The sequence below is a fragment of the Anopheles merus genome, chromosome 2L (genome assembly GCF_017562075.2).
Source record: "Anopheles merus strain MAF chromosome 2L, AmerM5.1, whole genome shotgun sequence".
NCBI lineage: Eukaryota > Metazoa > Arthropoda > Insecta > Diptera > Culicidae > Anopheles > Anopheles merus.
The window spans coordinates 28,225,423-28,240,224 of record NC_054083.1 but is presented as its reverse complement, the minus strand read 5'-3'; the positions used below and the strand labels follow the sequence as shown (position 1 = coordinate 28,240,224).

General features: G+C 42.7%; 1 protein-coding gene across 2 annotated transcripts in view; it reads right to left on the bottom strand.

Annotated features, from left to right (window-relative positions):
• Positions 1-12,524: 12,524 nt before the first annotated feature.
• The window catches only part of LOC121591741, a 50,802-nt gene continuing 48,524 nt past the window's right edge, over positions 12,525-14,802 (bottom strand). For both annotated transcript variants that reach the window (XM_041912626.1, XM_041912625.1), the window contains exons 5-7: positions 14,039-14,749; positions 13,156-13,968; positions 12,525-13,086 (exon numbers count right to left, since the gene is read on the bottom strand). In XM_041912626.1, coding sequence (XP_041768560.1) covers positions 12,739-13,086; positions 13,156-13,968; positions 14,039-14,749 — 1,872 coding nt within the window. In that variant the 3' untranslated portion in view covers positions 12,525-12,738. The remainder of the gene's footprint in view (positions 13,087-13,155; positions 13,969-14,038; positions 14,750-14,802) is intronic.

The following is a 14,802-nucleotide window of genomic DNA, read 5'->3' as shown; positions in this document are numbered from 1 at the left end:
CGTGGTAGGCCCAAATTGAGGTGGCAGGATGGCGTAGAGGCGTCCGCCATAAAAGCCGGGATAACAGACTGTCAGAAGAAGGCGCGAGACTGTGAGCGATTTCGAACATTCCTGAGGAAGGCCAAGACCGCTAAGCGGTTGTAGCATCGGATAAATAAGTAAGTTTTGTGAAATAAAGAACGATTAGTAAAGACATTAAACAAAGTCGTATGTTTTCTCAATTCAAGAGCTGGAAGTTGTCTCTATTCAAGATGAGGCCCTCTTAGCTCCAATAAAATATGTATTGTTAGCAGTTTTTTTTAATTATTTTGTTTTACTTAAAACTTATTTTTTACTTTTTTAAACATATTACTTATAACACATATAATAGAAAGAGAGAGAGAGGGAGAGAAAGCCTAATGCTGGTTGGGCCACACGACATACACTATGATTAAGTGATTCACTTGAACCGGCTGTTTGAAAATATATTCCATGCTGAAAAATACTCTACAATGAAAACGGCAAAGCTAATCATCCAACCAACCGCTAGCAGTAGCCACACAGTCATTAGATACTCAAAAGTGAACAGGATCTCCGATAGTGGTGGGGTCGGTGCCTTCAGGCTTACGCGCATAAAATTAAGGGTGTATTGTATTAGGTAATTCCACAACCCTGCATCGTTGATCCATCCAAAATAACGCTTCCACACCGTAGCAAACGGTGAGTTGGCGGCAAACTGAAACCGAAAGATATCCGAAAACAATTTCTCTTTCACTGTGTATATTGGATGTGATTTTTCCTGAGCGTAGAGAGAAGACAGTTCGAAAGCATCGGAACAACTCTGCAGTGAGCAGTAGTAATAGTGTATATTTACTCCAAATTGTGCACTTAAACGTTGCACCTCTTCTGGACTCAGCAGCTTTGTGCCTAACATATCCTCAATGAACTGACTGCGTTGGTTTTGGTGAGCCAAAACCAAGTAGTCGGACTGCATAAACTCGTCGATAGTGTTTGAACGTGGGTGAAACTTTCTAAAGGAGATCAGACTTATGATTTGACTGTTGTACGCTTTGGCAAGAAAAAACGAAAGCATAGCGAATATAAAAAGCAGCATTTGAATATAGAGATTATGGTTGCTAGCAGTCCTATAAGCTCCAAACAAGATGAAACATAGCGGATCGAATCGGAACAGGGCTGGAAAGAGAAGTCGCAGCAAAGTACAACAGATGATCACTGTTCCAAGGAGTATAGAAAACTCCACAGAGAACGGTATCATTAGATGAGCAGAGAAATATCGATGGATCTTTTCTGGGCACACTAAACACATACCGGTCATCTCACGAAACACGATCTGTTGTTGGAAATCGTCCTGCTGGGTGATGAGGCCAAAGCGCACTTCGGGTTGATTAGACTTGAAGTTTGGATCGATGTAATAGAATGATAGGTTTAAAAACTGCATTTTGAAATAGCTCAATGATAATTGTATAACACCGGAGTAATATCCTTTTATGTACGATCGAATGTATGGGAAATCGTCTCGGCTTATTTCCATGAAAACGGTGTATCCATGAAAGTTAGTTAGTTTGTTGGGATATATTCGATGTAGATTATGCATGTCCCCCAGCTGTACAAAGATCTTCTCGTTTGAGAATCGGTTTTCCGTGTACACGCTGATGTTATCCACTGGCACTGAGGCACTGCTGGGCATTGGGATGATTGCGTAGTTCAGTATGCCCTGATCGTTGAGGAACTGTATGACGTTGCGACGATCGTCGGAGAAACACGATCGCGTCACAAGGACAATAAAGCGAGCATCGATGAAATGACATGGATTGACACTGAACTGATGCGTAAACTGTTGCACTGGAAACTGAGAAACGAGCACTTATTATTACACATTGAATCACATTATATCCGAACGTTTAAGATCACCTGTTCCCAGCCAGTAGCATCCAGCAGCACGATACTAGCGAGCTTGGGTTTAATTCTGAAGTCTAGTGCAACATGGGTTTCCGCAACAAACTTAGTAGGATAGTTGGAAATGAAGAGAGGTTTGACAGTGGGATGGGTTTGGTCCAGTGTGGAGTTGTTGGTCGATATGATGCAGACATCGGCATGGTTGTTGTGCACGAATCGCTGATGTTGTAGTTGGATGATAGTTTCGACAGCTGGCGAAAGGTTACAACTGTCTGAAATCGTACCTAGATCAGCTCTAAGGCCTATGACAGAGGCACACAACCAACACAAAATACAATTGAATCTGGCTGTGAGCATTGTGTAGTGATGGGAATGCCTGTTCGAAGTAAATCTAATAAAGTTATACACCAATAGTTTGGAGAGGTATGGAGTTTGGTGACCTTGGTACATATCATTTCAGTGTAATGAATAATGCAATATGAAATTGAATCTTAGATAAGGGTTCATCATGTTTGAATAATGCAAGATTAGAGGAGCGGATTTACTGATAGTCTTTTCATGATGGACAAATTGAAAAGTCATTATATATATATAAGAGTTAAAAGAAATTGCAGCAGTTACTCAATTTTTACAGCAATACTCTATGTAGGTTTAATGGACATTATTGTCGGTTGAACTTACATTAGATATTTATTTTCATTTGTGATATTGTCACTGATGTATCTACAACGGTCTTGTGAAGGTGTTGGAATGTCAGAATCATACTTTTAATAGTTCCTTTTTTTGGTTTATAGCTTTTCGCAGCATTATTAATTTATTCGGATGTAAAGATTCTATAATAAGTTGAATTATCACATCTTTTCAATGTCGTCTGCTTTGATACAGAAGTAAAGAAACCAAAATGTGTGGTATATTATTGGGATTGTTGTAAAGGTTTGGATGAATTTATTACACTGCAGAATGTCTGCTATAGAAAATTATATAATCATACAACCATCTGGAAACTATCTGTTGGAACATTTTGCTAGAAAAGTGTCCAACGACCTGTCATAAACAGAAGGTATCCGAAGATACCTAGAAGCCAAAAAACTCGAACAGATAGGAGCCGAACTGATCGGAAAAGGCACAAAAGGAGTAGCGGGGTAATATTCGAGGCTTGGCGCGTATCACGTAATTAATGTTTGGCAAACAATTCTATCCGTTTTGGTTGTTTCAGTTTCTAACACTATTTCACAGATCAAATTGTAAAAACTTTGACACATCCGGTTTGAACAGCAGATAAATGATAAATGCAGAAAATGCAAAGATAGAACCAAACTGTAAATTATTGTATGGAATCATTAATGTTGGCCTAAAACAACAGCGTACAACGTCAAACAAACTGCAAGATGAAAAATGCATATGCGTAGGGATAATTGAATCCTGTAAGTTAACAATGGAAGACGCATAGGTCATAAAGTTTCAAGCGTGTTTAGAAACTTTCTGGAAACGCGAAGGATTTCAAGATGAACAGGCAAAACATAACGGTACATAAAGACAACATAAAACCCCGAGAACAGACCAATGGAGAGAAATACAAAATAGGCATAGCATAATCATATACGAACTTATCACACCTGCACAACGAAACAAGATGTAAATACACACCTATAAAGAGGCGAAAGAACTCCACAGGAGCCAAAGCCTCTCTAAATTATTCCAACAACAAGAACAACATACACATACCCATCACACACAAATAATTCCAAAATATAAACCACAGTTTTCGTGAAATAGGTTCCGGTGGGCTAGCCATGTTGTACGCATGCAAACGGACGACCCAGCCCGTAAAGTCTTTTTAGGCCGCCCACAAGGACAGAGAAAACGTGGTAGGCCCAAATTGAGGTGGCAGGATGGCGTTGAGGCGTCCGCCATAAAAGCCGGGATAACAGACTGTCAGAAGAAGGCGCGAGACTGTGAGCGATTTCGAACATTCCTGAGGAAGGCCAAGACCGCTAAGCGGTTGTAGCATCGGATAAATAAGTAAGTTTTGTGAAATAAAGAACGATTAGTAAAGACATTAAACAAAGTCGTATGTTTTCTCAATTCAAGAGCTGGAAGTGTCTCTATTCAAGATGAGGCCCTCTTAGCTCCAATAAAATATGTATTGTTAGCAGTTTTTTTTAATTATTTTGTTTTACTTAAAACTTATTTTTTTACTTTTTTAAACATATTACTTATAACACATATAATAGAAAGAGAGAGAGAGGGAGAGAAAGCCTAATGCTGGTTGGGCCACACGACATACACTATGATTAAGTGATTCACTTGAACCGGCTGTTTGAAAATATATTCCATGCTGAAAAATACTCTACAATGAAAACGGCAAAGCTAATCATCCAACCAACCGCTAGCAGTAGCCACACAGTCATTAGATACTCAAAAGTGAACAGGATCTCCGATAGTGGTGGGGTCGGTGCCTTCAGGCTTACGCGCATAAAATTAAGGGTGTATTGTATTAGGTAATTCCACAACCCTGCATCGTTGATCCATCCAAAATAACGCTTCCACACCGTAGCAAACGGTGAGTTGGCGGCAAACTGAAACCGAAAGATATCCGAAAACAATTTCTCTTTCACTGTGTATATTGGATGTGATTTTTCCTGAGCGTAGAGAGAAGACAGTTCGAAAGCATCGGAACAACTCTGCAGTGAGCAGTAGTAATAGTGTATATTTACTCCAAATTGTGCACTTAAACGTTGCACCTCTTCTGGACTCAGCAGCTTTGTGCCTAACATATCCTCAATGAACTGACTGCGTTGGTTTTGGTGAGCCAAAACCAAGTAGTCGGACTGCATAAACTCGTCGATAGTGTTTGAACGTGGGTGAAACTTTCTAAAGGAGATCAGACTTATGATTTGACTGTTGTACGCTTTGGCAAGAAAAAACGAAAGCATAGCGAATATAAAAAGCAGCATTTGAGTATAGAGATTATGGTTGCTAGCAGTCCTATAAGCTCCAAACAAGATGAAACATAGCGGATCGAATCGGAACAGGGCTGGAAAGAGAAGTCGCAGCAAAGTACAACAGATGATCACTGTTCCAAGGAGTATAGAAAACTCCACAGAGAACGGTATCATTAGATGAGCAGAGAAATATCGATGGATCTTTTCTGGGCACACTAAACACATACCGGTCATCTCACGAAACACGATCTGTTGTTGGAAATCGTCCTGCTGGGTGATGAGGCCAAAGCGCACTTCGGGTTGATTAGACTTGAAGTTTGGATCGATGTAATAGAATGATAGGTTTAAAAAATGCATGCCAAAAAAGCTAAAAATATAAGGTATCACACCCGAATAATATCCTTTATCATACGATACAACGTATGGGAAATCGTCTCGGCTTATTTCCATGAAAACGGTGTATCCATGAAAGTTAGTTAGTTTGTTGGGATATATTCGATGTAGATTATGCATGTCCCCCAGCTGTACAAAGATCTTCTCGTTTGAGAATCGGTTTTCCGTGTACACGCTGATGTTATCCACTGGCACTGAGGCACTGCTGGGCATTGGGATGATTGCGTAGTTCAGTATGCCCTGATCGTTGAGGAACTGTATGACGTTGCGACGATCGTCGGAGAAACACGAACGCGTCACAAGGACAATAAAGCGAGCATCGATGAAATGACATGGATTGACACTGAACTGATGCGTAAACTGTTGCACTGGAAACTGAGAAACGAGCACTTATCATTACACATTGAATCACATTATACCCGAACGTTTAAGATCACCTGTTCCCAACCAGTAGCATCCAGCAGCACGATACTAGCGAGCTTGGGTTTAATTCTGAAGTCTAGTGCAACATGGGTTTCCGCAACAAACTTAGTAGGATAGTTGGAAATGAAGAGAGGTTTGACAGTTGGATGGGTTTGGTCCAGTGTGGAGTTGTTGGTCGATATGATGCAGACATCGGCATGGTTGTTGTGCACGAATCGCTGATGTTGTAGTTGGATGATAGTTTCGACAGCTGGCGAAAGGTTACAACTGTCTGAAATCGTACCTAGATCAGCTGTAAGGCCTATGACAGAGGCACACAACCAACACAAAATACAATTGAATCTGGCTGTGAGCATTGTGTAGTGATGGGAATGCCTGTTCGAAGTAAATCTAATAAAGTTATACACCAATAGTTTGGAGAGGTATGGAGTTTGGTGACCTTGGTACATATCATTTCAGTGTAATGAATAATGCAATATGAAATTGAATCTTAGATAAGGGTTCATCATGTTTGAATAATGCAAGATTAGAGGAGCGGATGTACTGATAGTCTTTTCATGATGGACAAATTGAAAAGTCATTATATATATATAAGAGTTAAAAGAAATTGCAGCAGTTACTCAATTTTTACAGCAATACTCTATGTAGGTTTAATGGACATTATTGTCGGTTGAACTTACATTAGATATTTGTTTTCATTTGTGATATTGTCACTGATGTATGTACAACGGTGTTGTGAAGATGTTGGAATGTCAGAATCATACTTTTAATAGTTCTTTTCTTTTGTTTAATAGCTTTTCGCAGCATTATTAATTTATTCGGATGTAAAGATTCTATAATAAGTTGAATTTTCACATCTTTTCAATGTCGTCTGCTTTGATAAAGTACTGAAGAAATAAATATGTGTGGAACTTTAGGATCTTAGTAATGGTTTGGAAGAATTTATCATAAGTTGTGTGAGAGTTATTGAGTCTACTTGCCATAATATTTTTACCTTATAGATATTTTTCTTTTTGCGTGTCCAATATATAAGATAAATTAAAACATATTATTTTTGACAAATTTAGCAAAACCATCGAAAGAAAAAGCCTAATGCGGGTGGGACACTATGATGAAGTGATTCACTTAAACCGGCTGTTTGAAAATATATTCCATACTGAAAAATATTCTACAATGAAAACGGCAAAGCTAATCATCCAACCAACCGCTAGCAGTAGCCACACAGTCATTAGATACTCAAAAGTGAACAGGACCTCGGATAGTGGTGGGGTCGGTGCCTTCAGGCTAACGCGCATTAAATTAAAGAAGTATTGCAATCGGATATTCCATATCCCTGAATCATTGATCCATCCAAAGTAACGCTTCCACACCGTAGCAAACGGTGAGTTAGCGGCAAACTGAAACCGGAAAATATTCGAAAAAAGTTTCTCTTTCACTAAGTATATTGGATGTAGTTCGTTATGAAAGTAGGCAGAAGTCAGTTGATAACCATCGCAGCAGTTTTGCAGTGAGCAGTAGTATAAGTGCATATCCGCTCCAAATTGTGCACTTAAACGCTGTACTTCTTCTGGACTCAGCAGCTTTGTGCCTAAGATATCCTCAATGAACTGACTGCGTTGGTTTTGGTGTGCCAAAACCATATAATCGGACTGCATAAACTCGTCGATATTGTTTGAACGTGGGTGAAACTTTCTAAAGGAGATCAGACTTATGATTTGACTGTTGTACGCTTTGGCAAGAAAAAACGAAAGCATAGCGAATATAAAAAGCAGCATTTGAGTATAGAGATTATGGTTGCTAGCAGTCCTATAAGCTCCAAACAAGATGAAACATAGCGGATCGAATCGGAACAGGGCTGGAAAGAGAAGTTGCAGCAAAGTACAACAGATGATCACTGTTCCAAGGAGTATAGAAAACTCCACAGAGAACGGTATCATTAGATGAGCAGAGAAATATCTATGGGTCTTTTCTGGACACAGCAAACACATACCGGTCATCTCACGAAACACGATCTGTTGTTGGAAATCGTCCTGCTGGGTGATGAGGCCAAAGCGCACTTCGGGTTGATTAGACTTGAAGTTAGGATCGATGTAAAAGAATGATAGGTTTAAAAAATGCATGCCAAAAAAGCTAAAAATATAAGGTATCACACCCGAATAATATCCTTTATCATACGATACAACGTATGGGAAATCGTCTCGGCTTATTTCCATGAAAACGGTGTATCCATGAAAGTTAGTTAGTTTGTTCGGATAAACACGATGCAAATTATCGCGATCATCCAACTGCACAAATATCGTCTTGTTTGAGAATCGGTTTTCCGTGTACACGCTGATGTTATCCACTGGCTCTAAGGCACTGCTGGGCATTGGGATGATAGCGTAGTTCAGTATGCCCTGATCGTTGAGGAACTGTATGACGTTGCGACGATCGTCGGAGAAACACGATCGCGTCACAAGGACAATAAAGCGAGCATCGATGAAATGACATGGATTGACACTGAACTGATGCGTAAACTGTTGCACTGGAAACTGAGAAACGAGCACTTATCATTACACATTGAATCACATTATATCCGAACGTTTAAGATCACCTGTTCCCAGCCAGTAGCATCCAGCAGCACGATACTAGCGAGCTTGGGTTTAATTCTGAAGTCTAGTGCAACATGGGTTTCCGCAACAAACTTAGTAGGATAGTTGGAAATGAAGAGAGGTTTGACAGTGGGATGGGTTTGGTCCAGTGTGGAGTTGTTGGTCGATATGATGCAGACATCGGCATGGTTGTTGTGCACGAATCGCTGATGTTGATGTTTGATGATTGCGTTAATTGACGGTGAAAGGTTACAAGTTTTTGGTATAGAGTCAAGGACATTACACATTACGTTAGTAGTTCTCATATCGAACACAAACAAAATGAAGAATATTTTGAACATGCTGAATTCTCGAATTCAATGAATCAACTAAAAGTCAGTGTTAATGGTGTGGAGGTTAAAGTGTGAATTTGTATGATACTTATGTATATCAATTTTATTATATTGATACCAGATGAAAATCGTGTGATGCATTACGATAAAGGGAATATTATTTTTAATGTCTTACATCATGCAATTATAATTTGATTTTAGGTTTGGAGTAAGCTACAATACTACTAAGATTTGTATGCAGTATTTTAAAAATACTATTTTGTGATTCAAAGAACTTCAGAGTTTTTTCAACCGTTAGAATGTTCGGCGCTTTTACGATACTAGCCAGCTGTTTTATATGGAGTTTGGTAGTTGACGGCTAAAATTATGTCATCATTTCATGGTGAAACTTGGTGGTGATTGTGGTGGCGGTGAAACTAGCCTCAGATGTTCAGGCTAGATTATTTTAGCCTAAATGATATGTAAACAAACGTAGATTCGTCGCAGTCTCGAGCCTGATCGCCCATGTAGTATTTCAAGAAAGGTTCAAAAGGTTACAAATGTGTACTTAAGTATTATAACGAATTTCAAACAGAAAAATAGAAAACAAAACAATGTTAAAATGCATGTTTGCTTGTACACAAACGGTGAAATCCAATATTGCGGAGCGTAATCGACAAATGGATACAACCTGGATGTTGAAAATTGTCCCAGTGACAGGCAAAAGTTTCAGCTTGTTTGGTAGAAAAAGAAATGAAATTATTAGAATTTCCTGATTTTTCGGATTTCTGGATTTCGGATTTTTCCAATCATCCATTCGCATAAGACCAACCTTAAAAAAAGAAAAAGAAATTCAAATTACATTGAAAAATGGATTCATTCTTTTATTTAGTTGAAGATCTATCAATTGCTTCCTCGCAACTTACGTGGCTCAAGACAGAACAGAAAATAAAAATAATTTTCCCCCTGCCGCAGCTTGCACACAACTCTACGCCGATCATTGTCCTCAGCTCTGTAATCGATTTCATTGTCCCCAACACACTACTGTGCATCATTTGCTTTTTTCGTAGGCTTTCAACGGCTCGCGCTGGCGCTTTCCCTACTTATGCGACTGAGAACATCACACCAGTTCTAACAGTAGTAGTAGTAGTAGTTGTAGTAGTAGGAGTAGTAGTAGTTGTAATAATAGTAGTAGTTTTGTACCTCTTACGAATAAGACTCTTGTGACACTTTATACCGCCCTGCGTCTAGCGAGTGCCGTTCCTTTCCTAGCTTCGCTTCGAACAACTAATCCCATTCCCAGGTCGGATCATAATGATTTCTTGCTTCTGCTCCTACTGCTGCTGGCACACTTTGGCTGTCATGTCGTCTCCTTCGGCGTCTCCCACGCGCCTCGCTTCTAACCCTAACGCTGTATGGCGGTGTTTGCGCGAACGCAGTTGGTTAAGAAAAAAAAACGGGAGAACGACGAGAAGGGAAATTTGGGAATGATTGAGATACATTCGGTGCCTAGTAGTTGACATAATTTAGCTTACAGCTAGTACAATTTTTTCACCTTATCTACTGTGTAATAGTGTGCTTTGTGTTGTGTGTTTAGGTGTGTGTGTGTGTGTGTGTGTGTGTGTGTGTGTGTGTGTGTGTGTGTGTGTGTGTGTGTGTGTGTGTGTGTAGGTGTGTGTGTGTTTGTGGTCGGGCTGTGTTTTGCTTGTGTGTTGTTGCTTAACCATTTTGTTTCCAGTACACGCTTGCACCTGTTGTACCGGTACTGCTTGTCACCAGTAAGCTCAAGCAGCCAGAACTGATCTTGTATGCTTATTGTGAGAGTGTGAGTGTAATTGGTAATTTAGTTTACATTTAAAAAATCCTATCATTCTACTTACGTCCCAAACATTGAATTTAGTGTACTAGTTACCTTGCCTTATCTAAGTGTTCATTTTACACCGTGCGCTAACCTATGGCCTAGCAGCTTACACAAACATTTATCCCTTACTGTGTTGTTCTGATTGAAATGCATACTTGTTTTTCTTCCCTTGCTGTGTTTACATGCGAGCCAGGGCTTTTCAAAACCAGAGACCAGGGCTACTCCTGGTGCATAGGAGAGCACAGGAGCACGAACAAAGAATGGATTAAAGTTGTTTCGGGGGTAAAAAGGTAACACAAAAAGGAAATGTAGCAAAACATACATTAAAATATAAAAAAAAACTAAACTCTTCTAGACAAAGTGTGTGGCGTGGAAAGACAAGCAAAACAAGGAAAGCAGAAGACGCTTAAACATAGCAACTAAACTAAATTTCACAGTATCACAATTAATGATCAGCAAACGATCTTATGAATAAAGTACGCTAACATGTACACAGAGTTTGAAAAACAATAAAAGTAGGTGCTGATAGCTAAGAACGTAATCTTATCTCTCCCTTTTTTGCTGGAGTCTCTTCCATTCGCAGTGTTTTGATTATTTAGTGCTTGTTCTTTTTTTTGTGGCCGATAGATATCGGCCCCTGCTCTCTACGGATACGGTAGAGCAGGAAGTTAAATATGAGAATTGCTTGACTGATTGTTGCCAGATTGTTCCATTGCCAACTATTGCCTTGTGTTTTATCTTGTGTGTGTGTGTGTTGTGTATTTGTATTAGTATCCCTGCGACAACACTCTTCCATCCTTTTGCATTTACTTTAATTAGCAATATTGATTTCCATGTTTTGTTATACGTGCACTGAATACTGTGTGTTTGTGTGATCGTTGTGACATTTACTACCATTTACCATCTGCTAGCTGATTTGATTGAGGAAATGTTCCCTTCGGGGTCGAGGTTGTGCGGGGTCAGATCAGATTGATCTTCGCCCGGCACCGCCCTCTTAGAAAACCGATTCCGTTGCACTGTTTGTTGAGGGTTTGTTTGTTTGTTTGTTTGTTTGTTCGTATGGTTTTTGGTCACCTGCAGAAAAGATTGTCCTCACATTGTCTCACAGCACCAGCTAAGTTTGCTTTTTTGCATGCCTTTCTGTTGGTTGATCTGTTGTGTTGCCATACACACACAAATCTCATCTCATCTTTCATTGTCCCTCACGAGCACACCTTTTGTTTCTAACGTTTCATTTCCCCTTTTACAAAAATGCACAATATTGGTTTCTGGTTTTTCTTTCGCTAAACATGTATTTTGCTACGACTAACCATAGTAGAGTTTTGGGACAAATTTACCGTGTTTGGTATTTTCGATAGAAGAGAAGGAAAGAATGTAAAAAGTGGGAAAACATGTTTTCCATGAAGAGAGAACAGGGAATAATAATGGTAGCAAAAAACTTGTTGCAGTGGAAACGTTTGAGAGATACAGCTTTGCATTGGAGGCGGTTTCTACCTGTGACAGGTGTAAGTGCAGTCAAAGCCAAAACGTTGAAGCTATCGAACGAGCAAGAGGGATTATAAGATGCGATCAGAGAATGGCAAAAACGTTCCTATATAGTTAGTGGCACAAACACCGTGGAGGAAGGATATATTCACCGTGTGTGGTAAGATTGAATGCGATTACATTGCGCAAGGCAAAGGTGTCTGTGTCAACTTCTAATAACGCGATTAGTATTAGCTCGAATAGCCGTGTACAAGGGAAGGTTGTAAAGTGTGGTAATTGGTTGGAGAAATATGCGTAGCTGCTTTTTTTTTAAAGGTTATATGGTGTTTGTTTTTAAAAAGTTGGGAAGAGGAATATTCACTTCTATGTTTGAAAACACTGGATTTGGCGTTGGAATTAACACTCTCATTAAAGCTTGCAATTATGTTTTACCTTACCGCGACGATATGGATTTCGAAGGGCATACGCACACTGTGCGCCCTTGCACAGACCGAACGGTCGTTCGCTATCTCCCTCCTTTCTTCTAGTTACATCAAATGCATCATTGATCACGATTCAAATTGTTCGCCCTTCTTCTGCTCCCTCGGCCCTGTCATTACTGCCCTAATGTGTTTTTTTGCTATTGATCCATCGGTTTCAGTGTTTATCGATTGATTAGGAAAGAGTTTTTTCTGTTGTTTAGCTAGTACGAGATACAAAACTGGACTCTCCGTGAGCTTCTGCCGACTGTGCGGTTCAGCTCGGTCCTTGTGCGATACGGCGACGCACTACACTTTTGGCGTGTTTGCAGTGGAAGTATGCTTCTGCTCGACTTCGGCTCTCCTGCCCGGCCCTTACAGCAGATACTCGTCCGTCGACGTGCTCAAATGGTGATGATGATGATGGTGATGGTGATGATGGTGGTGGTGAAGATGCTGGTGCTGCGTGGAGTCGCTCTGCCGGTCGCTATCGTGATGAGGGTGATGGTGGTGATTATGAACGCTTGAGGTAGTTCTTTCTCGCAGGCAACAGTCGATCGCTTGGCACTGTTGCGTCGATGATAGTCCTTCGCAGCACGCGGACGACGCGCCGGCCATGACGCACACGGAGCGCTGGCGCTTCTGCTGTGCCGACTCGAGGTTGAGCGTTTTGTCGATGGCACGCAGCCGCTTCTTCAGACTCGTCGTCGAAAGGATGTCAACCTGGGGGAATAAAAGTACACAGTATTAAAGTTCTGTCGATGGCTATCTACTACCGATGTCAAACCATACCTTGAGCTTATCGTTCAGTGGCAAGATCGCAATGATCCACCAGGCCCACGCCGGCCCGTCCGTCACATCTTCCCAGTTCTCCTCCAGGTCCGGCATCTTGCCGAAGCTTTTAAAAATCTCGCACCGTATGCTCTCCGGCAGGCTCTGGTGCCACTCGATCGCCTTCAGCAGCACCTTCTCGTGCAGATCGCGCACCAGCTGCAGCCGCTCGTCCGCCTCCGTGCTGCCGCCGTGTATTTTTTCGTCCTCGAAAAACTCGACGTGCGCCGTATCGTACCCGTCCCGCTCGTGGCGCGTCAGCACCCGAAACCGGCGGCCCCCGACCGTCGAGAGGATGGAGCACCCGTCGCCCAGCTGCACGCAGTCCCGGATGTCCAGCATCGTGCCGTACTCGACGTACCGCTGGCGCCCGTTCTGGGCCGGCAGGGCGATGCCGAACCGCCGCTCGCCGCTCTCGATTGCCCGGCGCACCATCAACCGGTAGCGCTGCTCGTACACGAACAGCGGGCACGGCACGGAGGGGAATGCGGTGGTGCAGATGAACACCGGTACGGTCGGTTCGCGGTCCTGCTCCTGCTGCTGGCGCCGCTCGTACGCCTCCGGGATGAAGCGTTGCATGGCGAGATCGACGAAGCGCGTCATCTTCCGCTTCGCCAGTGAGATCAGGTTGGTGGACGGGCTGGCAGGGCCCGGTGCAGCTGCTTCCGGTGGAGTCGCAGCACTGCCGGGCAGATGGTTGCGAAACTGCTCGACCAGCGGCGCCATACAGAGCGGACAGGAGGATGAGTAGTCCATGCACCGATCGAGACAGACCTGCAAAAATTGGAAGGAGGCATTATTAGAGCGACTATGTCGGCAAGACATCAAGATGGCATCTACATACCCAGCAGTAGGTGTGACCGCACGGTGTCACCACCGGACGCCACAGCGTCCGGCAGCACAGCACACAGTCAAAGTCGGAAGGTTCAATGAGGGCTGGGTTTACCGCTAACCGAACCGGCGTCGTGTCCAACCAACGGGCTGACTGCAGCTCACCATCCAGCCGCTCGAGGAGCGACTTCAGCCGGGCGCTGGCCTGCGGAATGATTGAGTCGCACTGCTCCTGTTTCGGCTCGACCAGGTGCGGCACCTGATACTGGGCCTGGTGATACTGGTGGTCCCGCAGGTGTTGCTCCAGCCTGAGATCGGATTGTAGCAGCAGTGCGCTGCCCGACTTTCGGCGCCTCCGGTGGTGGCTACGGTGTTGGCGCTGGTTTCGCGTCGGCACCGGTCCCAGCAGCGTCTCCTCGCTGAACGGATCGTCCATGTAGTCGAACAGCAGCTCACTGCTCAGGTAGTCGTCGCCACCGTAGTCGGAATGGTCTTCGTCAAAGTCGCCCTGGCGGAGGGTGAGGAACTGCTTCTTCGACTTGCGCCGCTGGGTGGCGAGCGGATCGCACCGGTGCCGTCGTTTGCGGCAACCCGCGATCAGATCATAAGAATGGTCCAACATCAGCCCGAGCGGATCGTCAGGCTCGCTGGGAGGATGATGATCGATGAGAGCGCCACGGGAGCCTGCGACCGATGCGGGCTCGAAAAGTAGTTGCTGCAGATCCTGTAAGGATGCACAAGAAGGGTTGTTTAGTAAGGAAGACCGCTACCATTTTG